This window comes from Syngnathus scovelli, chromosome 4 (genome assembly GCF_024217435.2).
Source record: "Syngnathus scovelli strain Florida chromosome 4, RoL_Ssco_1.2, whole genome shotgun sequence".
Lineage (NCBI taxonomy): Eukaryota > Metazoa > Chordata > Actinopteri > Syngnathiformes > Syngnathidae > Syngnathus > Syngnathus scovelli.
In genome coordinates this window covers 18,417,183-18,440,757 of record NC_090850.1, presented here as the reverse complement: position 1 = coordinate 18,440,757, position 23,575 = coordinate 18,417,183, and the positions used below count along the sequence as shown (strand labels likewise).

General features: G+C 44.4%; 1 protein-coding gene across 3 annotated transcripts in view; it reads left to right on the top strand.

Annotated features, from left to right (window-relative positions):
- igdcc4 (immunoglobulin superfamily, DCC subclass, member 4) overlaps positions 1–23,575 on the top strand; it is a 41,554-nt gene continuing 17,979 nt past the window's right edge. For 2 of the 3 annotated variants that reach the window (XM_068650510.1, XM_068650509.1), the window contains exons 1-2: positions 1–481; positions 21,275–21,589. In XM_068650510.1, coding sequence (XP_068506611.1) covers positions 415–481; positions 21,275–21,589 — 382 coding nt within the window. In that variant the 5' untranslated portion in view covers positions 1–414. The remainder of the gene's footprint in view (positions 482–21,274; positions 21,590–23,575) is intronic. The other variant, XM_049717321.2, reaches the window with a different exon arrangement.

Here is a 23,575-nt window from a genome sequence, read left to right as displayed (position 1 = left end):
CGTGTGCAATCGTGGAAGTGTGTGTACATGGATGTGTTTGAGCGCGCGCGCGTGTGTGGAGCAGCAAGCAGAGGCACACCACCACCTTACCACCACCACACGCCACTCTTCAACATTGGCTCGTAATATGGCGTTGACTCGCCGAGGGACAAGACGGCGTTATTGTTGTTGGGACTATTAGAGAAGCGTGAGAGTGGGGTGGTGGGAAGGGGGGGGGGAGCTTTGGCGTGGGGTGAGAGACTTTCCCCTCCATAAAACAAAACTACCCGCGCAGACAATAGCAGACTGACCACCCGTGGACAAAAAGAAAATGCATCGTATGTGGCTGTGACGGTCGAGCCTGGCTTGTAGACACGGACGAGGACACCCACGCTACCCCACTGGTGGACCCCCCTCCTCACTAAAAGGCTGTACATGGCGGTGGAGAGCACCCCTTGGCTCATCTGTGTGCTTTTGCTCTTTTGCGCTCCATCCAAGCAAGGTAAAGGCAACATTTCCATCCATATACGCATGCTTTCACGTTTTTATTTTTTTATTTTTAGTACGGGTGCACAGAGAGCGGGGTGACTCGTGCACCTTGCACTGTGCAGGACAATACTCTCAATGCTGGACAGCACTCTCGATACTCTTGTGCCGCGCTTGCATGTATTGTGTCCCGTCCAGGAGTTGCAGCAGTTGACAGCAAAAAGAACAACGAGCGAGCTTCCAAAACAGGATATGGACAAGTTTTGTATTTTGTCAAATGGACTCACTCGCAAGTGTTTTTTTTTTTTTTTTAGGGACACTCTCGCGTGCTAGTGCTGTTCTTTTTTCATCTTTTGGGAGGATATGACAAGTTAATGGCATTTACGTAAAAGTACGGTAGTATTGTGCAGTACGGCAGAGGTGGACCCCAAAAAAAAACCCAAACAATCTGATTCAACTCGTGTACTTTAGTAAAAGTAAAAAAAAGTAGTCTCCAAAATATACTTTTTGTAAGGACAAATTACAATGTGTCATATACATTGGGTATAAAGTTTTTTTCTTTTTGTTTGAGATTTGTCAAGATCTGTTTATTTTGATGAGATTTATCATGTCTACGTAATGAATATAAACAGATTCTTTTGTTCAAACAATAAAAGTTTTTAGTTGTTACCTTGCTGACAGTTTCGACTGCTTCGACGGCTCTGAAGAAGACTGGAGTAGCAGTCCAAACTGTCATCAAGGTCACAACTAAAAACTTTTATTGTCTGAACAAAATAATCTGTTTAGAATCTGTTTTTGTTCATTAAGAAGACATGATGAATCTCATCGAAATAAGATATTGTTCATTTAAATACAAACTCTTTGACAGTAAATTTAAACTTGGAGTGAAAACACCACGACACCTCAAGAACTGTTCATTATTTGCCAAATGTCTGATTATCATAAAGTGCGATGTGTTGAGTTCAATGAATCTATATCACTTGTTGCTAGGTGGAGTATATAGAGGCACGATCATACCCCTTAAGTTAATAAAAAAAACAGTCATGGTCTCAGCCATTGGACCAAATAATGAAATTCACGTTTTACATTTTGTTTCACTGCTCTGCGTTAATTATAAATTACGCTAAAACAATAGCAGTACGATCATGCAGTTGCTAACATTCTGGAAAGTATTCAGTTTTCTTTGGAATCCAGTCAATACTGTGTACATTAGTCTTCAGCAGAGCTTTTTAAATATAAATCATTAAAGGCCACATTCTTTTCACTAAGTTCCATTAATGAAGGTCAGTCAGACCACACGATTACATAACATTCATAACAACATGTCCTCATCATTAAAAAATAAATAAATTCAAATTTACATTTAGACAGAAAACAATCCCTTCCTGACTCATTATAATACCTTGTAAACATCATTAGCTGAGTATTATCAGTGGACCCATCCACAGCTAGCAATTGCACTTTGCATTTTTTATTTCATTGCACCACTGCTTAACTAAATCACCAGCTGGTGCCTCAGTGAATCTGGTTGCAGTGGAATCTGAGAGGGTAACTTCTTGTGCTTGCTTAACTCAAAATCCATTCCACTGAAAGTGACCACTTTGTTGCTTTGCTTTTTTGTTGGCGCCACAAATGTGATGCATACGCAATTTCAATGCATTTTTATTTCTTGTTCTCTCCTCTGAATTTTGAGGTAATGTCTTCACATTGGAAATTTCATCACGCCTATTGTCTCGTGGCATATTGAGCACATGGTTCCTGGAAGGGAATACAAATGATTGCCAATTTTCACCGTCCGCTTTTCTTTTAACAGAAAAGCGGGAATATGTACACCACTTTTGTGCAATCTAAGTTCCCGTAGCTGTCACAGCAAGTGTCAGTGAAAGTTGATAATTGCACTTTAAGCAGTAAACTCGGTGACCTGTGTATCGTCGTCATGGAGACGACTTGAAGTCCCGGCGTGGATGTGATGATGACCTAATCAAAATTCAGTTTCAATTCGGGGACCTTTGTAGCTCTATTGACGTGCCTATGCAGAAACAGAAATGAACCTACAAACATTCTGTAGCCATACATTAGATTATAGCTTTAGGGACCAAAATGAACTTCCATTATTCCCTTAATGGTGTACTTCACTGTTGTATAAGTTGATTTCTCAGCCAGTTTAATATCATCCAAAGCAGTTTGGTCCCAGGCTTTTATAAGATGCACACACTGGATGTGTGTGTGAGAAAGGATTGTGCAACGTTTGATGCTAAGTCTTTTGTAAGATCCCTCCGAGGGCTGACACCAAGAGACGCTGCAGCGGCCGATGTAAGTGGCCAACAACGCGCAGGAAAAGCCTACCCACACATCCCACGAACACGGTGAACCGATGGCCGTCGAAAACAAAGACGGCCGTCTCGTAGGGTTGAGACGAATGCGAGTTGCCATTGGAAGTTGCAACGATGCATCTAGTGGTGAAGTGGTTGCGGAATGGTATCCTTATTTATAGAGAGTTCAAACAACTTTAGCCTTTCTGTTCAAGATGCTTGCGCCTGTTTTGAGGCTTTTTCGAAGGAAAGTTTTTGTCACTCATGAAGTGTTTCTGAAAGTGATCATTTTGGTCGTCGCCAACACAGAATTTACGATAGAGATCAATTAGAACCACACACAAATTCTAGGTAGGGGGGCAGGACTTTTTACAGGTTTGGCTACAGATTTATTTCCTCATGCTATCAGCAATAAGGTCCACTGACCTGGTATGGTGATGGTTACACTTTCTTAATGAGCAGTCTAGTCAAGCAACAGGGTCGTCCTGTCTCTCTCCTGTTCAAGGACTTTGCTTAAGACCTTGCTGTTCTCGCCTCTGAGCACATTTGTTGGGCCAACGTGACAGGTTGCTTTTATTACTGCCATGCCTACAGTGAATCATGAATGGATCATAATTTTGCGCCATGTGTGCATTTTGTGGAATTGAGTAACAGTGTGGGAACTCAGGGAGTGATTTTGGGACAGAGATGAATCAGCGGGAGGAGGCGACGGAGGCGAATTAGAGGGCAAGGGCCACGGCTGGATCCACAAACAAAGAGTTCGTTTTGTCCGTTCTAACGATCACAGGGAAGTATGTCAACTTCATTTAACACATTATGAACACATGAAAGGGAGGAAAGCGGCCCCCCTGTGCCTTTGTTTCTACTGTGCCTCAAAAATTGTACAATTTGACCAACGTTTCTGTTAAAGATACATTTTTCTCACGTTTTTATAATAGTTTCTACAGCCGTATATTTGTGACCAACTTTCATAAAAATATCCTGTGGATCAAGAATGCAGAAAAGTTTTATAAATCCTATTTATTGTTTTTTAATTACCGGTTTGAGAGACCAACTCCATACAGTCCATATATTGCTGTTCCAATGGCAAGTCCGTTTTGTGATCATGCTAATGGAGGCAGAGCTTAATTGAGACATGAACATGTAAGCCTGCATCTTCTACTTGTGGGAGCAGAAGCAAAAACTGGCCAATGAAGATAACAAATCAGCCCTCACTGCAATTTGGTGACGATCAGCTGTGGTCAAATGGATGTCTGGACACTACACAAGTGTTGTATTCGGCGAGGAGAACAGAAAAGCTAACAAAATAACTATGAGAAGAACAGAATGCTTAGTAAAGGTCAAATATAATTGATCTCAATGGGAAACTGTCATGGATTGCGGTTGACCTTCAATGTATGAGCATGGAGTCCATCCAATGCGGTTGTTATTAGAAGCCAGACTCATTTCATCAACTAAGTGAAGCTGCAGCACAGCAACAGTTGTATCTTCCTGTCATGTTTCCAAAGAAATATAATTTCCCCCGTAGTGTTAATAGCCCTTTAATCCACCGTTTCAGCGTGAAAGTTCACATCTCATTAAACAGCTCAGGAGTCATCATCTTTTTTTCTTCTTCTAAGGGTTGATTAAGCTAACGGGATTCTTTTCTATAGTGTTCAGCATAACTTGCGCACATAAATTAAGAAGACCCGTTGGTCACTGAGCGTAGATACGATGTCCTGATTGTACAGGTACTTTATATTTCGCCTGTGTCAGCAATCTGTTACTGTCCTCTCACTCAAGTAGTTATCATGCAGACTCCCCGAGCGATTGGTTCGGTCGCAGCAAAAATGATTTTAAAACATTTAGTGGGTTTTGTGTTGTATGGTGAATGGTTAAACTTCGTCACCATCTTTAGCATACAAACAAGGATCAAAACTCAAATGATTGACCATTTAGTGTTGCCCATCTCTGGCTTAAAAATCGGTAGTAACTGGTAAAAGAACATCTTGATTGTTTAAAGATCCCAAGTTACCAAAATGCCACAACCAAAAACCAGGCTGATCTAAAACTGCAGCTTCAAACCAAAATTGTGGACTTCTTGTGTTTTTTCGGGTCTGAGTTGATGGATTTTTTTTGTGTGCTTCTACTCATGAAACACAAGTTTTCCTAATGCATGCTGCCGAATGAAATTGTCACCAGGGCTTGAATTTAAAACCCCTCCCAGGTATGTCTTTGATTGACTCTTGTAAATTGTCAAAATGACCCTAAAATGTGAGCTTAAATTTTTTTTGAGGGGGGCAATTTAGGATTCTTGTTTTTTCATGTAAGACTTCCAAATTTTACCCTGCTAAGTTAACACAAATATATTTTCACCAGGATAGGAACAAGATATTGGCTCTGGGAGCTTTGCATGCTCTTGAGAACTTTTAATGGGTTGACTCATGTTCGGCTTGTTAGACAGCCTATTTAATCTTTGTCTTGAGACTTAAAAAAAAAGACTTTCCGTGTATAGAAAAAGCTCATTGTTAAACTTTTGATGGGTTGACTCATGTTCGGCTTGTTAGACAGCCTATTTCATCTTTATCTTGAAACTAAAAAAAAGACTTTCTGTGTATCGAAAAAATTCATTGTTAAAGGCAGACTTTCCATGGTGCTGAACATGATTAGATCCTCTCAGTCCTAACGAAGACAAAGAGTTGACAAATTCATTGTGTATAGTATGAGAGATGCACTGTATCATGTGTCTTGTGTCATTTACTGATGCTCAAACTGTGACATTCGCCCACACAGACGGTAATCAGAACCAACTTGGGATTTTTTTTTTGCCCACCTTCCCTCCCCAACTGAGAATCATAAATAAAAATGCAATCAAGCACGAAGAGCTGTTATCAAGTCAGGACAGCCATCCTGCTGTCAACAACATGCTGAGAATCCATTTTAGCGGCTGATGAATCTCCCGTCCCCGGTAGGATTTGACATGAGCGGCGTCACACGCAAGGCCAGAGCGACGTGGCCGACGCGCCGACAGCCGAGTGTATCCGTAGGTCGGCTTATTACGCGTTTGACTCGCGACCCCTGCTCACTGTCCACACGGAATAGACAGATACTACTCAGCACAAATTTATTACGGACTCGCTTTGTCGCTGTTATTCTAAGGCCATATAAATCACGATGGTGTGTTTTACACCCTATGCTAGCCATGGTTATCCTCGTTAAATTTACATGTGGAAGAGTGGCATTTAAAAAAATATCACAATGAAAGACAGCATTACTAAAAATACTAAGTCAGCTCCAAAAAAGATCATAAAAGTACGACATATTAGTCTGATGTGGCTGCTTCAGGGACATTTTTGGTCATTTTCAGGTGTCCTTTATAGACATCTTGTTGAACATTTGGGAAATTCAGCCTTCAGAGTCAGGTTCCAGGTGGCAACATGACATCTGGTAGGCAATTAAACATAAATGGTCCCACAAAAACAGTCTTAACAACGCGTGCCTGAATAACCACAGCAGGCTTATTTCAATTGGAAACGGTTGTTTTAGGGTTGTTAGACATTTCCATGGTTTTATCTAATCAGATTTCTACCTAGTATAAAATGTTAGTTTGAATGACAGTGTGAATGGTTGAAAAGCTGATTTCAACCATCGTGTTATAAGTGGCTGTTCGGAGTGCTGTAATTCTTTATCTTTTATGTGTTTTGACAGCAGAAGGTCAAACACCCTTCATTAAGATACTTGGAAACTCTTTGACTTAATGAGGAAAATGCATACCATGTCACCTTTGTAATTTGCCTTCATACAAGTTGTAATGAAGCCTCTCCACATCACAGTTAATATGCCCCCTCCCCACTGTGCTTTCAAAGTACCACAGTCTACCTCTTCTGCGGAAGGATTACACTGTTGTATATCATTGATGTTTATCGATCAAAACATAAATAAAACAAAACTGTTATTTTTCCCTATGGTCCACAAGGTCAGACCTTGTCAAGTTCGGCGCCTTATTCTTATAAAGTTTGGAGGGAAAATTACCATATGGGATTCCTGCGGCTTAAGTGACTCGGTGCAATGTGAAGCACGGTAGTGGGAGGAGGGGGTTGGTGGTGTGGAGTGACTGAGTCAACCATTTATTCCTCACGCTGCACCAAGCAGAGTATTCAGGGAGCAAAGTCCACTTTCTTGCTTAAATATCATAGAGGATGGGGAAACAGGTTGTTGTTTTTTTATGTAAGGGTATTATGCAGGTCTGACAATGTGGAGTTATTGCATTGTATTTGTGGTATGCAAAAAGGAAATCGCATTGGAAATGTTTTTTTTTTCTTTTTTAAACAAAAGGTCTCTGACCGTTTTGGGGTCAAAATACACAAATGAAAAATAATTACTGCTCATAGCAATCTGAATTGTCTGTTCTGTCTCATGCAAAGAAGCCACTACTCACTTCTCCACTGCAGTGCCAATATCATTGGTTTGTTCAATTAGTCAATTGATTGTACTTATTTGACATTAATCTCATTTATTTGCTGTTAAAATGTATTTATTTTCTATGATTGGCTGGAAAGCAATTCAGGGTGTCCAAAGGCAGATGAAAGTACATTCATTCTTTCAACGAATGACATGATTTGTATCTATGTTCTACTTTTATCACGTAGCTAAGTAAAATATTATGCCTGTAGATTAAAATTCATGGAGCTCAATTTATTGTCCTCAAAAAAACGTAGCGTCAGATGTGCTCCATTATTCCTGAGACTTAAATAAGAGTATATTGGACAGTGGTGCCTGAGGAATAGGCCGTGACACATTAATTCTAAATTAGGCATGTTTGCGTGTGTGTGTGTGTATACTAAAGCGTGTGTGGCTGCATTTTGTGTAAGTGAGGGGGCATCAGCTGTGATTTGTCACTGCATTTTGATTTCGTCCCTTGAGAGTCCATTTTAAATGGGGGTATGTATTATTTAAAGGTGCCTTTGGCTGGTTTCCATTTGGACGTGCTTGTGTGGTGCATATTTGGATTCATTTTATTTCTTGAATATCTCAATTGCCTTACCTGGATGTATTAAAGTTCAATAATTAATTGTTTTTCATCCATGTGGGTTCTTATTTGAAGGCACGGCTGGCCTCATTTCAATGACGTGATGGTCATACTTAGTAGAACTGAGGTCTTCTTTCAAGTGCTTCTCTTAGAGTTTGAGTGAGGTCATATTTCACGAATGCCTCCCCGCCGCTGTGATCCGACTCACGTGGCAGCTAAGAGACACGTCTCTTTTTTTATGATTTTGTCTCCCGTGGTCTCACAGTTCTTTAGCTTGGTTGGGGTTATTGAAGAAATAGCAGAAAGAAGAACAATGCTTAACTCGTTTTGTAGAAACGTTTCAATGCCGTGACGCTGCATATCCGAGTGTTAATGTAATCTAATTTGTGTGATTGATTTATATCTGTGTTTCATATTGCAGTGGTTTTCTTTCAAAGTTGTATAAAATGAGTTCACCTCATCCATCAGACACTCATTTTCTTTTGCGCTCGTCCTCGTTAGCGTCGTGGTTGAACTGAAGCTTATCATAGCCGACTTAGCAGGGAGAGTTCAGCTTATTCATTCACATTTATGGACAATTTAGATTCTTCAATAAACTTAACATTCATGTTTTTGAAAGACCTGGAGAAAAGTTATGGATTCAACATAGGCACATTTTGAACCGTGAAGCAGAACTCTGAAGCAGACGTGCTAAGCTAACTATATGTACTACAGTGTTGTCCATCACAATCACAGTCTATTGATGACAAAATATAATTCTGGGATGATCAGCAACTAAATGGATCTCATGGCTCACAGTTTAAACCTCCCAAAGAAGGAAAACTAAAACAAACTGCAATTAACACAACATGAGATACAGACCTCATATTCTGAGAGGGGATTTTTTGAGCAAAGGTTCTCAAAACACCCGCCTCGGTTCAAGTAAAATATATGTTTCTACTCCTAGGGTTTTCTATAGAAGTAGGCTTTTGTATGTTGTTATGGAGTCGTGTTTACAGCACGGCACGCACCACTCAGTCGTCTTCATATAGGAGCTGACATTGTTGCCTATGATCAAGGTCAAAAGGTATTTACCCATGTAATGCTTTTTCCCACCCGCTAGCACTCTTCTTCAGTATGTAAGATAAGTGCGGTATTTACATTTATCACCCGCACTCACCTGCCTTCAATTGCTTTGTCGCGCTTGTATGTGGAGTGATTGGAATTGATAATTTTGTTGAGGCATTTGAATCAAGTGATATAAGTGGGTGTGATGAGGCAGCTAAGCTTTACCGTATTATACACAATGGTGGTTTTTATTTTGACTGTGCCGCCGGGTCTTACTTAAAAACCTGATTTTATAGTTCTCTCTCTCTTTGCGGAACGGTACCTATAGTAAAATGTCAGTGAATATCTTCGTGAGTACCATTGTTTTCCCCTACACATCAAATTATGTCCAAGGATATCATAAGAATGAGCTCATTGAAATAAAGTAACTTCTTCTCGAATTGATAATTTTGTTGAGGCATTTGAATCAAGTGATATAAGTGGGTGTGATGAGGCAGCTAAGCTTTACCGTATTATACACAATGGTGGTTTTTATTTTGACTGTGCCGCCGGGTCTTACTTAAAAACCTGATTTTATAGTTCTCTCTCTCTTTGCGGAACGGTACCTATAGTAAAATGTCAGTGAATATCTTCGTGAGTACCATTGTTTTCCCCTACACATCAAATTATGTCCAAGGATATCATAAGAATGAGCTCATTGAAATAAAGTAACTTCTTCTCGATTGTATCTCACAAGAATTCACCGAGCAGACAATCCAATTGGTGCCAGAACCATAGCCTGACATTCACATATACACATTTAGCTGCAAAGGAATTACTTTTTTCCAGCGGAATAAGGCACATAAATTAGCATTGACAGGACCTGATATAAAGTAATGACTTGGGAATGGGTTATTTGTACAGGAGGAGCTCAGCTGGAGGTGGTCACGCGCATGCAGATGCGAGAGCGTGAATAATAGTGGAAATGTTGATCCGTCACCGCTACGTGTTCCCCCGGTGTCACGCCACAGTCTCATTTATCATTCCGGCGTGAGATGCACGGAGGCATTATTAAGTCCGTGCATGTCACCTCGGTGAGCAGGGACAAGGAGGAGAGAACTGCCTTAGACCTTTCGAAATCTCTGCCCATATGTTTTTGCTTATCTTTCCGCCTGTTGCTTCCACTTTCCTCGTGTAGGCTCTTAACACCTTTGGGGCGATTTATTAAAAAAAAATGCCAGTGTCAGGCAGGGGACAAGGCGAAGGACTCGGATGCAGAGTCGTATCTATCTGGGATTTATTCCAGCAAGCACTCAGAGCAAAAGTACAAAACAAAGCGCCTCTTGCGAGGGAAAACACGGGGCAAAAAGTACAAACAAAAGGCGTCGCACTGTGGCGAGTCAAAAGGCTAAAAGTACAAATCAAAACGCCTCTTTCGAGGGAAAACGTGTAGCAAAAAGTACCAACAAAAGGAGTCGCACTGGAACGAGACAAAAAGGCGCTGGAGACCCAGGCACAACCAAAAGCGTCGCTCGGCGGCGAGACAAAAAGGAGAGTTCTTTCAGAGAGTTCGGACATCAAGGAATCGCTGGTGGTCGGGACGAGGCTAGACACACTGGCACAAGACAAGGGGAAGACACGGACTAAATACACACAAACGGGCGGGGACACAGGTGATGACAATTAGTATCGATTACGCGGGTGCACACAATCGGGATCAGGGAAGACAAGACAACCAACACCGAGGAAGGAAACACGAACTGAAACGGAAGGAATGACAAAATAAAACCGGAAGTAAAGTTACGACAATTGACGAGACAAAAACTGAAAAAATAAACGCGACCGCATGACAGAACCCCCCCCCTAGGGCCGGATCCCAGACGGCCCAGGAGCCCCAGGGTGAGCCGCATAGAAGTCCTCAAAAAGTCCCGGGTCCAAAATATAACTAGGCGGCACCCATTGCCGCTCCTCCGGTCCATAACCCTCCCAGTCCACCAGGTACTGCCAGCCCCGGCCTCTTCTGCGCACATCCAATAGTTCTTTGACGGTGTAGGCCGTCCCACCGTCCACAGTCCGCGGAGGCGGAGGGGGCGCCGGATCCGGCACCAACGGGCTGTCCACCACCGGCTTGACCTTCCCAACGTGAAAGGTGGGGTGGACTGCAAGGGACCTGGGCAAGCGTAGACGCACCGCGGCCGGGTGCACGACCTTGGCGATGGGGAACGGACCCACGAAGCGAGGCGCCAGTTTCCTGGAGTCCCCCCGGTGGGGAAGATCCTTGGTGGATAGCCAGACACGTTGACCTCTCTGGTACACGGGCGCCGGACGTCTCCTCCGGTCAGCCATCCGCTTTACCCGGTCCCCCTGTCGGACCAGCGTGGCCCGAGCCGCCGACCAGACGCGATGACAGCGGCGCACCAAGGCGTGGGCCGAAGACACCGTCACCTCCGGCTCACTGTCAGGGAAGACAGGGGGCTGGTAGCCAAACACACACTTGAAGGGGGACATACCTGTAGCCGTGGTGGGCAGGGAGTTGTGGGCATACTCCACCCAGGAGAGGTTCTTGCTCCACGAGGAGGGGTTCTGGGAGACCAGGCAGCGGAGACTTGTCTCCAACTGTTGATTAATACGTTCTGTCTGTCCGTTTGCCTCCGGGTGATAGCCTGACGTGAGACTCACGGTTGCCCCTATGAGCTTACAAAACTCCCGCCAAAACCTGGATACGAATTGGGGCCCTCTATCGGAAACTATGTCTTTCGGGAACCCATGAACCCGGAATATGTGGTCCATCATCACGGTGGCCGTTCGTTTAGCGGACGGGAGCTTGGGCAAGGCGATAAAATGAGCCATCTTTGAAAATCTATCCACCACTGTGAGTATGGTGGTCCGCCCATGCGAGGTCGGAAGCCCGGTGACGAAGTCCATAGATATCTCCGCCCACGGGCGCGAAGGAATGGGTAGGGGATGCAGCAACCCCATGCGGGCGCCGTGGGCGTTCTTATTCCGGGCGCAGACGGGACAGGCGGCAACGTATTCCTTGACGTCTGCCCTCATGGAGGGCCACCAGAATCGCTGCTGGATTACGAACAGCGTTCGGCGCATGCCCGGATGGCAGGAGAGTCTGGAGGTGTGAGCCCAATGGATGACTTGGGATCGTAATTGAGCAGGGACAAATAGTCGGTTCTCAGGGCAACCACTAGGGGGTGGTTCGTTACCATTGGCCTGCTGTACCCGGCCTTCGATAGGCCAGGTCACGGCTCTAACCAGGCAATGAGAAGGCAGGATAGTCTCAGGCTTCTTAATTTCTGGGTCCGAGTTGAACACACGGGAGAGGGCGTCAGGCTTGGTGTTCTTGGTTCCCGGTCTGTAGGACAAAGTGAAGTTAAAACGATTGAAAAAAAGTGACCAGCGGGCTTGGCGTGAATTCAGTCTCTTAGCTGACTTAATGTATTCTAAATTTTTATGGTCTGTCCAGACCAAAAAAGGCTGCTGTGCTCCCTCTAACCAATGTCTCCATTCTTCTAATGCCAGCTTGACTGCCAACAGTTCGCGATCCCCCACGTCATAATTCTGTTCGGCGGGCGTTAGCCGTCGAGACAGGAACGCGCACGGATGGAGCTTGTTGTCGCTCTTGGCCCTCTGCGAAAGGATGGCACCTACTCCTTGATTGGAGGCGTCCACCTCCACCACAAACTGCCGCGACGGATCAGGGAGCGTGAGGATGGGAGCGGTGCTGAAACGGTTCTTTAGCTCCTGGAAGGCCGCCTCCGCCTCTGCTGACCAGCGGAAGGGGACTTTAGGAGACGTGAGCGCGTGCAAGGGAGCCGCTGTGGCACTGAAGCCCTTAATGAATCGCCGATAAAAATTGGCAAAGCCCAGGAATTGTTGCACCTTCTTGCGTGAGTCAGGGGTAGGCCATTCCGTTACCGCGCTTACTTTCGCCGGGTCCATCTCTACTTTGCCCGGGGCTACGATGAAGCCGAGAAAAGAAACGGTGCTCTTGTGAAATTCACTTTTCTCGGCCTTTACGTATAGTTGGTGTTCCAGGAGTCGTTTCAACACCGTCTCGACGTGAACCCTATGGGTCTTCAGATCTGGGGAGTAAATCAAAATATCGTCCAAATATACGTACACAAACCGGTCCAAACAGTCTCTCAAAACATCGTTTATCATGGCCTGAAACACAGCGGGAGCATTGGTGAGGCCAAATGGCATGACGCGGTATTCAAAATGTCCTCGATGCGTGTTGAACCCTGTCTTCCATTCGTCCCCTTCCCGGATGCGCACCAGATGGTAGGCGTTGCGCAGATCTAACTTGGTGAACACCCGGGCTTGCTGTAATTGGTCGAACACGGTCGACATCAGTGGGAGCGGATACCGATTCTTGATGGTGATCTGATTGAGGGGACTATAATCAATGCAGGGACGTAGGGTGCCGTCCTTCTTGCCCACGAAAAAGAACCCCGCCCCCGCAGGCGACGACGACGGTCGAATCAGCCCTGCTTGCAAGGAGGAGTCTACGTATATATTCATTCAAGGCTTGCTTCTCAGGTCCCGAGAGAGAATACAGCCTCCCCTTGGGTATCGTTGATCCCGGCAGCAGGTCAATGGCGCAATCATACGGACGGTGGGGAGGCAGAGAGGTAGCCTTGGCCTTGCTGAATACCTCGGCCCATTGGTGGTAACACGCAGGGACCCCGGTTAAGTCTGGGGTTGGCGCGTCTGGAGCGGAAGGCACAGGGCGCGGGTTAGACTTGATACAGGAATCATGACAGTCGGACCCCCATCCCGTTATTTCCCCTGATCCCCAGTCTATAGCGGGGTTGTGGCGTTGAAGCCATGGATACCCGAGAACGAGAGGGTTCATTGGTGAGGTCACGACATGTAGACGTATGTTCTCCTGGTGGAGGCCAATTGACAACGAGACTGGTTCGGTTATGTGAGTTATCTCAAAGAGTGCCTGTCCATTGAGTGCCTTAGCTTTCACGGGAGTGTTCAGTAGCTCAGTCTTTACCCCGCACCGGCGAGCAAATGCCCAGTCTATCAAGCTTTCGTCTGCTCCTGAGTCTATTAATACTTCGAGTTCTATCTCTCTTCCCGACTGGGTGATCCTGCCCTTGGGAAGCACTCGCCCCGGGGACAGAGCCGCCGAGAAGGCGCTTACCTTCAGGGTCCTCCTCACTGGACAGGAGAGAAGGAGGTGTCCGAGCTCGCCGCAGTAGTAGCATCTTCCCTCTCGGCGCCGCCGTAACTTCTCCTCCTCTGTTAACTTGGCTCTGCCCAACTGCATCGGTTCTGGCTCCTGGCGCTGCCGATCCCCGTACGGCCTGGAGTGGTGAGCGTCAGGGCCGGCTACTGGAACGAAGGCGGGAGCGTTGCTGCGTCGGTGCTTTCTCCACTCTTGCAGCCGGTTGTCAGTGCGGATAGCCAGAGCGATGAGGGCGTCGAGGTCGGTGGGAAGATCTAAGGGGATTAGCTGATCTTGGATGGGTCCTGACAGGCCCCGGAGGAAGATGTCATATAGTGCCGCCGCATTCCACCCGCTCGTCGCGGCCAGCGTGCGGAACCGGATGGCGTAGTCTCCGACGGTGTCTTGTCCCTGGTCTATCTGACAGAGTTGGCGAGCCTTGTCTCGGTCAGCGGAAATGGGATCGAACACCGTTCGCAGGGCCTGGATGAAAGCGGGGAGAGAGTGACAGGAGATGGAATCCCTGGCCCATTCCGCGGTGGCCCATGTGCGGGCCCTTCCCGTCAGGTAGGATACCATGTAGGCCACCTTGGAGCGCTCGGTGGGGAATTCTGCTGGGGAACTCTCAAAGTTCATCTCGCATTCTGTAATAAAAGCCCGGCTAAGGCCGGGTTCTCCGGAGTAGCGCTCTGGAGGAGCCAGTCTGGCACTGCCAGTCATGGGACCTCTTGCAAGGGAAGGAACGGGGGAAGCGACGGGTGTACTGGAGGTCGCTGCTGGTCCCGCGTTCAAGAGCGAGAGCACTTCCTGCATTTGCTGACCCAGCTTTGCTACTTGGGTGGCGACCGCTCCTCTGAAATTTTCTTGATTCCTAGCGAGTCCTCGGATCTCTTCTCCCAAGTCGCCCACCTCCCTCTGGTGCTGGGCGAGCAGTGAGGCATGGGAGCGCACTGTGGCGCACAGGTGCTCCGACTCTGCCGAGTCCATGTCTGGCCAGTGTGTACTGTCAGGCAGGGGACAAGGCGAAGGACTCGGATGCAGAGTCGTATCTATCTGGGATTTATTCCAGCAAGCACTCAGAGCAAAAGTACAAAACAAAGCGCCTCTTGCGAGGGAAAACACGGGGCAAAAAGTACAAACAAAAGGCGTCGCACTGTGGCGAGTCAAAAGGCTAAAAGTACAAATCAAAACGCCTCTTTCGAGGGAAAACGTGTAGCAAAAAGTACCAACAAAAGGAGTCGCACTGGAACGAGACAAAAAGGCGCTGGAGACCCAGGCACAACCAAAAGCGTCGCTCGGCGGCGAGACAAAAAGGAGAGTTCTTTCAGAGAGTTCGGACATCAAGGAATCGCTGGTGGTCGGGACGAGGCTAGACACACTGGCACAAGACAAGGGGAAGACACGGACTAAATACACACAAACGGGCGGGGACACAGGTGATGACAATTAGTATCGATTACGCGGGTGCACACAATCGGGATCAGGGAAGACAAGACAACCAACACCGAGGAAGGAAACACGAACTGAAACGGAAGGAATGACAAAATAAAACCGGAAGTAAAGTTACGACAATTGACGAGACAAAAACTGAAAAAATAAACGCGACCGCATGACAGCCAGATTCGTCTGGCATATTCATTTTGTTTGAATCTGCTCTGAGTTAGTTGGAATCTGACTTTTTGGTTCTTGTCATGGCCATGCGGAGGCCCCATGCTTGTGGGAGGCCCAACATCCAAGAGGGGCACCGCCTCTCTCTGATTGGCTGACGCCAGGCAGGGATGAATGAGCACTGTACATAGAGCAGGAGGTATGAAGAAGGGCAGAGCTACCCCCCCACCCCCATCCCCCCCGGCACTCTCATTCTTTAGCTTTCCCTCTGTCCACTTCTGTTCTGGTTCCCACACACATACACTCAATAGGGATGCATGAGCCTGCCGCAGTTTGATCGCATCACGGTTTGCCCTTCCGCTCGCCATAAGAAGGCTAATTAATTATTCAAATGATGTAAAGTACAAGCTGGATGCTGTGCTGAACGCGTAAAATCAGCCTTGCGTTTCATTAGGTACTCAAGGGTTAACCTGCAGGGCTTTGCTTTTATTTGTGCGGAGGTCTTAAAGTGCCGCCTGGTCATGTGAACCAAGATATTTTCATGCGGATCCATCTGAAGGTGTTGTTTCTTGAGCCGTCATTCTTCCAAGGTTCTCGGAGCATTGAATCAATCGCTGCTTTGTTTGTCTTAGACGTTCTTTCGTGAAGGCTTCATCAGTTCGTGCAATAAGTTTGGGTTACCATTTGGAACAGAAATGAAGAATTCCAAATCAAAGTCACCTTCTTCGACTGTAAAAACAAGCGCAGAGAAATCCTCTTGCTCGTCATTCATCTTTGATAACTTATTATTGCTAGCGGCTCGCAGAAGTTGCGAACGTTTTTGCGGAGAAGATGAGTCGCTATGAGAAGCGCATTGAAGTTTCGTCATGGGAGGAAACGCAGCTGGAACGTCTGCGCTTGTGATAGGGCAGCTGTTCACATTGTTGAGTGAATCATAGCCTCACAGCGGCTTCAGGGAAAAAAACATTGAGGCCTTCATATGGAGCGTTGCAAATCCAACGAGATCCGACGCAAGAGCAAAAAATATCAGGCTTTATCGCGGAGAAGTTTTGGTTGTTAGTAGTTGCTGCAAAAGCTTCATAATTCTCCATCCATGCATTTTTTTGTACCGTTGGTCCTGATCAGGGTTATCTGAAGTCAAACTAACTGGCAGACCAGATGTCTGAGCACCAACCTCTTAGAAGTGCTAATGGTGGATATTTGATTGAAGTCGTCTTGTTTTCCTTTAAAGCACCTTGGTATGGTTCCACTTTAGAGGCTTGCCGAAACCTGAGCTTTGGTCTCGCTGGGGTCACCGGGGGGTCCACGGGTTGTGTGTTGACAGTGAGCCTGACCCGGTGAAATGTTCACTTGGCAGCGTCACTCGCAATGAACTCGCCCCGCTGCCCCCATCCTCTCGGTTTCTCTCTGGTCTCTGCTTCTGAACATCTTTTGAAGAACTTGAGTCATACATTAACAGAAAGGGACTATTTCAGTACGAGATTATTATGTAAAAATGTGACTTGCTGAAACTATTCGTCTAGATGCCGGAGCCACTCTGTATTGGGAACATTTTTCATATTTAATACAGAGAAGTGACATACTATGTAAATACATTTTATGGTAATGCTCGTAACAGTAGGTTGTCACAGGTCCTTCAATCTTCTGTTTTTTTTTCTTAATATTCATAAAGCCTTGATTGTCTTCCGGGGCAATTATGTTTTGTCTTGTTTTGAGCCTTTTTGACTCTCTACAGCCACCGTACTTATCAGACAATTGAGACCTAGTTGACATGTTCAACAAATCATTTGTTAGCGTAATTATAATATTGCATTTAAGAGTGAAATTAATCATTAAGAATTATCAGGATGTTTGTTTTTTTGCTCTCACCTAGATGTTTCTATTTTACGATATCTTGTTCCTATTTAGTCATGCACAATACCTTTAGAATAATTTATTACATATTTGTTAGTGGAATTTGTCCTTTTTCAGCAATCTCCCTCTTGTCTTGTGTAAAATGGCAAAATGAGTACTTCAGGGACACCCCCACCATCCCACCTCCCCTCCACTGTGCTTTTTAACAGCGACACTGGCACTTATCGAAAGGGCATACATGCACTTTGATGGCTTCATTAACTAATATACTGCTTGTGTGTGTGCGTGTGAGCATGCATGTGTGTGCTGCATATGTCCACAAAATCAGGTCATTTGAAGTTGTCTGGACTGTGTATGTGTGTATACATGGGGTGTTTGAGTCCCATGTGGTCTCTAGTAGGCCATGTCAATCTCGGTGTGTTATCTAGGTTTTATGCTCTTATGTAACAATACACTTTGGTCAAGAAGTATGTGGACAGTACTTCTTCCCACTTCTTTTCAGGCATGTGAATATGATTTATGGTTAAGTAATCTTATTTTTTCCACGTTTGAAATAAACGAAACGAAAAAGACAGTTTATATTCTTTAAGGCTTATATTCAACTCGTTCAATTGATTAATAATCAGAACAATGGAAAGGTTCAAGGTCCTCAATGAAGATCTGAAACAAAAAAGTTTAGAATTCCACAATTCGTATATAGATAATGCATAATTCAGCCAAATGCTACCAAAATGCGAGGTAAAATAATTTCAGTAAATAAAATATATTTTGGTAGCTCATTTAGTTGACCACAACCCAATAGAGCATACACTTCTGATGAAAAGACCACCAAACAAGCAAAAACGGAAGGACCATTTTTCGGCACATCTGTTTCATCACGCACTGCTTATCAAACACAAATAGTTCCCAATCCCTTGCCTTTTGCCAAGTTCTCATTGAGCTGGGTAATGGTTGTTTTAATGACTTAATGACACTGAATTACTGCATTTGAAATGCGGATCAGGAGCTTTGGAGCATATTGGCCTCTGAAATAATCTTTACGTGTGTGCCTTGGGTTGCATTTAAATGCACAAAATGTATATGTTGTCTCCATCATGTGCTTGTGTGTGTATGTGTGTGTGTGTGTTTTGAGAGCATCATGCAGCCTTTCTGTGAATTACCCAGCCTCTTCATCAGGAAGTGAAGGCGGGGGGTCAGGCCTCATTTAATCAAGGGGAAAATTCCATCTCCCATTAACGTAATTAATCCAACACCAGAGTAAGAGAGAGAAAGATTCAGGACATTGATGTGTGTGCGTGTGTGAAGAATGTGTTCACAAGAGTAAAGTCGGAGACTTCTAGAATGCGCTATAAGAGGGATGCGTAGAAACAAAGCTCTGTTTGGCGATTTCTTGGGTAAAAACTGTCCGTCACTACCATAACAAGAACTTGACACAATAGATTATGCAAAAACAATATCTTTCTGTTTAAAGATAAATGAGGAACAGGAGGCAGACGTGTCACAATTTCTCATAAAGATTCATTCCCCGCTCTCAGAATAGGCCATAAAATAAAACAGAGCATCCATCCCGGAGAAGATAGAGCAGCCGATTCATTTATGAGGATCAATAAATTTGCAATTTTTAGGGAATGTGATGCAAGCGCTTCTTCAAAGTTGAGATAATTCAACAGATGTTGGTGCATAATGGATGAAGAGTAATGGTGGAAAATGCAGCAGTGGATAAACCCAATGACCTGGCTGCCTTCCAAGCACAAGATAGCAGCTTTAAGCATCACCGTGTGTGTATTTAAGTGGTCTTTTAAAGCAATTCCAACAGTCCAGTTTGCCTGTTCTAGCCTTGCTCCTTATGAAAACCAATCACGTGTTGGCCGCCCGTCACAGATATTGAGTCTTCGGCTCCCTTTTATCTCTCACTTCAGTCATTAGGACCTTTTATCCGAAGATTTCATCCCACAACACCCGCCCCTTTGCTTTCTCGAGATCGTTGTGTTTTCTACAGAACTATATTAAAAAGCACTTGCAAGAAGTAGGGAAATAAACCAAGTTGAACTGTGAAGGTCAGCTGCTATTCATTTAAACACAAAGCAGGAAATTATAAAAATGACAAATGTATTCATATATGGGATAGTAAAAAGGTAGACAAATGAGCACGGAGGATCATCTTGACTGGGCGGGAGACGTGCTGATTGCTTGATTTTGTTTTTTGTTTTTATTTTATTTATCATTTTGTATTTTTTATGTTTATTATTTTTTTATTGTTTTATTTTTAATTGTATAATTTTTGTATTCCTTCATTTTTTTATAAATTTTTTAATTTTTAATTCTGATACCATATTAATAAACAAAAATTACAATGACACACACGTGTGTGTATTGTTTTTATTTACAGCACACATTTAGTACATTTAGTGTGACCAACAAAGGCAGAAAATAAGATATTTTTTGTCTTTTGTGAAAAGACACTCCTCCAAGAGAGTTGCTTGATCAGTCATTTGTCATCAAAGTTAAAGTTGATCTATTTTTCTGCAATTAAACTTTTTTCAATATGTCTCCTCATAATTATTTAATCTTTAAATTGTATGTGTAATGCAGGGAGAGTCTCCAACTCCTTGTAGCTTTAAACAGGATAAAAGTCTCGAAACTGGATAGATACATGGCTAGAAATAGGAAGCAGGTGTTTATTTGTCTTCAGTGGGTGACACCCTGCACCTAATTGGGAATGAAATCCATTTAGGGACTCTAGTTACTATTTGAGGAAGCACGGTATAACGTATGAGGCATGAAGTGAAACTAAATCGGAGGAATCCGTATCCTGGAACGTTTTGTTCCAGTTCATGTCAGTGCAATCCGTAAACAGGATTACGAAAAGACAATTCCTCTATTCATAAATAATATTCACAAAATCTCATTCCATTGCCACTTGTGTGGCATCATGTGAGTCATCTCCTAACACCTCTGGCTCTAGGACTTGGCCTCTCTAAATTTAATGTTCTGGTGATGACATCCGAATCCTTCCGAGCGGCGGTGCCCGTTTCATTCCCAAAGCTCTTCTAGCTCCGCCTTCTCGGCTCCGTCACTCTGTCCACGATACACCCCACCGCCGATCTGTGTGTGAGTATGTGTGTGTGCTGCCAGCACTATTGGCTGCTACCAAGTTGTTATGAAATAACAAATAGCCCGATTGCCAAAATCGCAATAATCTAATCAGTGAAGGGGAAATTTGTTACGTTTGAGTTGACAGCAAATCAAATCCTCGCTACACAATTGTGCGAAAACACACACGAGATGTATTAGTAATCTCGGAAGCATCCGGACCGCTCAGGTGGTCTGGGGTAGGTCTATTATTTGAACTTGAACAAAATGAATCCGAACAGACTTCCACAATACCACAAAACCATCCTTTCATTTAAACCAGGACTGAAATTGTTTACCGCAGCATTCTCGTGAATCTATTCTTTATTGTCTATTTTAATCCCCATTCGCATATTATCTTTTAATTTATCGAGACTGTTGCTTGGTTTTACACATTGTAATCTAATTACTTTAGATAATTTTTATTACAATGTTTGCAATGCTCATCCATCCATTTTCTGAACTGTGTATCCTCATGAGTGTGGCGAGCGTGCTGGATTCTGGTTATCTTTCTGTAAAGCTATTAATATTTTATGTAAAGCACTTTGAATTGTCTTGTGCTGTATAAATAAACGCGCCTTGCCTTGCCTTGCCTTCATTCGCAGGCCAGATGAGTCACTTTTCCCAGGTCACCATGGGCCTTTTCTAGAAATTACTGTTCTTTTTTTTTCCAATTCACAGATAAGCCTGTTTCGGTGGAGCTGAGCTGTGGAGCCGGACCCAGCCATGTGGTGTTGGAGCCGGGGTCCCCTCTCACACTGGACTGTAATCTGGGGGCCAGTGACACGCCCCTCAACATCACCTGGCTGCACGAGGGCCAGCCCCTCCCTCCGGAGGGTAGCGACTCGCGGCAGTATGTCAGCGACAGCTCCCTTCTCCTGCTGCTTTTCGCCGAGGATGGAGCGTCCCCTCGGGCTCTGGAGGGAGGCTACAGCTGTATGAGCACCAGTGCACATGGAGCCTTGACCAGCCGGACCGTCAATGTGCTGCTGGCGAGTATGTGGCTGTCTACCGTCTATGCCAGGGGTGTCAAACTCGTTTTTTGTCGCGGGCCGCATCGTACTCATAGTTTCCTTTGGAGGGCCATTATGACCCATATACATGTATGAAAGTCTCATATTATGTACAGTATAGGTTACACAACAAACTGATGTTTAACTAGTTTTGAAAAATTGTAAAAACTGTTAACAATTTTAAAAAGATGAATGGTAATAAAAAAACTAGCAAGATTTATTTTTTGTTTCAAGTGAAGACAATTTGAAATGGTAGTATTGACACAAAGTTCATGCACAATTTGTCTTCGCGGGCCAAATATAATTACACTGCGGGCCAAATTTGGCCCGCAGGCCAGAGTTTAACACCCCTGCGATGTGCATATTAACCAGAAAAGTTTTTTTCTTGAGAAGGCTCGTTGGTGATAGAGCAGTGGCAATTGGGGTGTGTATCTATTTCCCAAGGTACATCGGAATAATGCTTCTGGAAGCACACTCCATATGGCCCAAATTGTTTCCAGACAAAATAAATCAATAATGACTTCCATACAGCACAGAGAATTCTTCATGATCTATGAATCAATTGCTCTCTTTAGCCACAATAGTGGGAAAGTTATGAAAATAATTGCTAAATCGGCTCATTTCTCATCAAAGATGGATTTATATATTTAGGAATAATAAAAATGTGCCACTAACACGTGCAAACATTCCCTATTTTTTCTTTTTTAACTGTGACAACAAAACCTCTGTCCCACAAGTATTTTTTATATAACACTCATCAGTCATGTTTTTAGTAGTGAATTGCTTTTGGAGCACACTTATGTGCTAGCTCACTGGTTTGTCACTTTTTTCTCACAACATTTTTGGACACAGACTGCTAAAGCATTTTTTGTGGGGAAGGATTGAGAAGTGTTTTGTGCTTGGGGTATATTAATTTATTGTATTGTATTAATTATTATTGTATTTATTGTACAGCATTACTGAAAGTAATACAGCATAATTAAGACCAAGAAGAGGCAGATAAGGTCCCCAACTAGTTTTTCTTTTGCTCTCGCTGAGCAGAAAATTTATACTTGTGAGTATTGTTGCAAGCTCTGTTTGTGTGTTTCTGCTCTCTGAGTGTTACAGTAGAAGTCGTTATATAATTACTTAGCATGTATGCTAATTCCAAAGTACGCTGCACCTCTTTGGAGAACTTTGCAAGTGAGCGAGTGCAAACAGGTGCTGGGGAATACTTTAAGAAGTTTGTTTTAATAAGTGTGAATTAAATGTGTTTGAAGCGTGAGAGGCTGCCATTAAAAAAAGGACTCTCAACAAGCGCATTCTTTCAAACGCAACAGTCAGGAAAGGTTATGAAAGAATGTCCGCAGGTGTTCGTCACTCGGAGTAGGATCGTCGTCTCTTGGTGAGACGGGAGGACAGACAGTAGCTTTTTAATAGTCCCCACCAAGGAGGGCCTCTTTGTCAGCAGCTCTTAGGAGGTAGTCTTTATTGAGTCATTAGCTTTGTGTAAAACGAGACCGTGTACTTTGCCGATGCCCGCGCTTTTGTCAGCTGTCACATGCCTATTTATAAGGACCTCTTGTTTAAGGGACAATAAGGCGGGCGGGCGGGCACAGAGGATAGGGGACGCGGGGGCTCCGTCATGTGAATGGAGGGGAGGCGGATGGTGCCGGCAAGTAGTCATGGTGAAGGGAAAGGTCTCCGAGACCATTACGTGTGACCTTCAATCTGTTTGTGTACATGCGGTGTTTGAATTAAATCAGCTGCGGCAGTTCTACGGGGGGAGATTTGATCAGCGCATTGAGAGGTCGACGGCAAAGTGCTTCAACATTGACATTGAGCGGATGTTCTCCTTTTTGCTGGAAAAAAAAACAACATATCTCACATCGCATCTGCGAAAGGGTATTACCCAAGCCACCTGCCGCGCTGACTTTTCCCAGTGGTGCCATATGCGGGAATGTGAACGGGAGTGTGGACTTGAATGGAA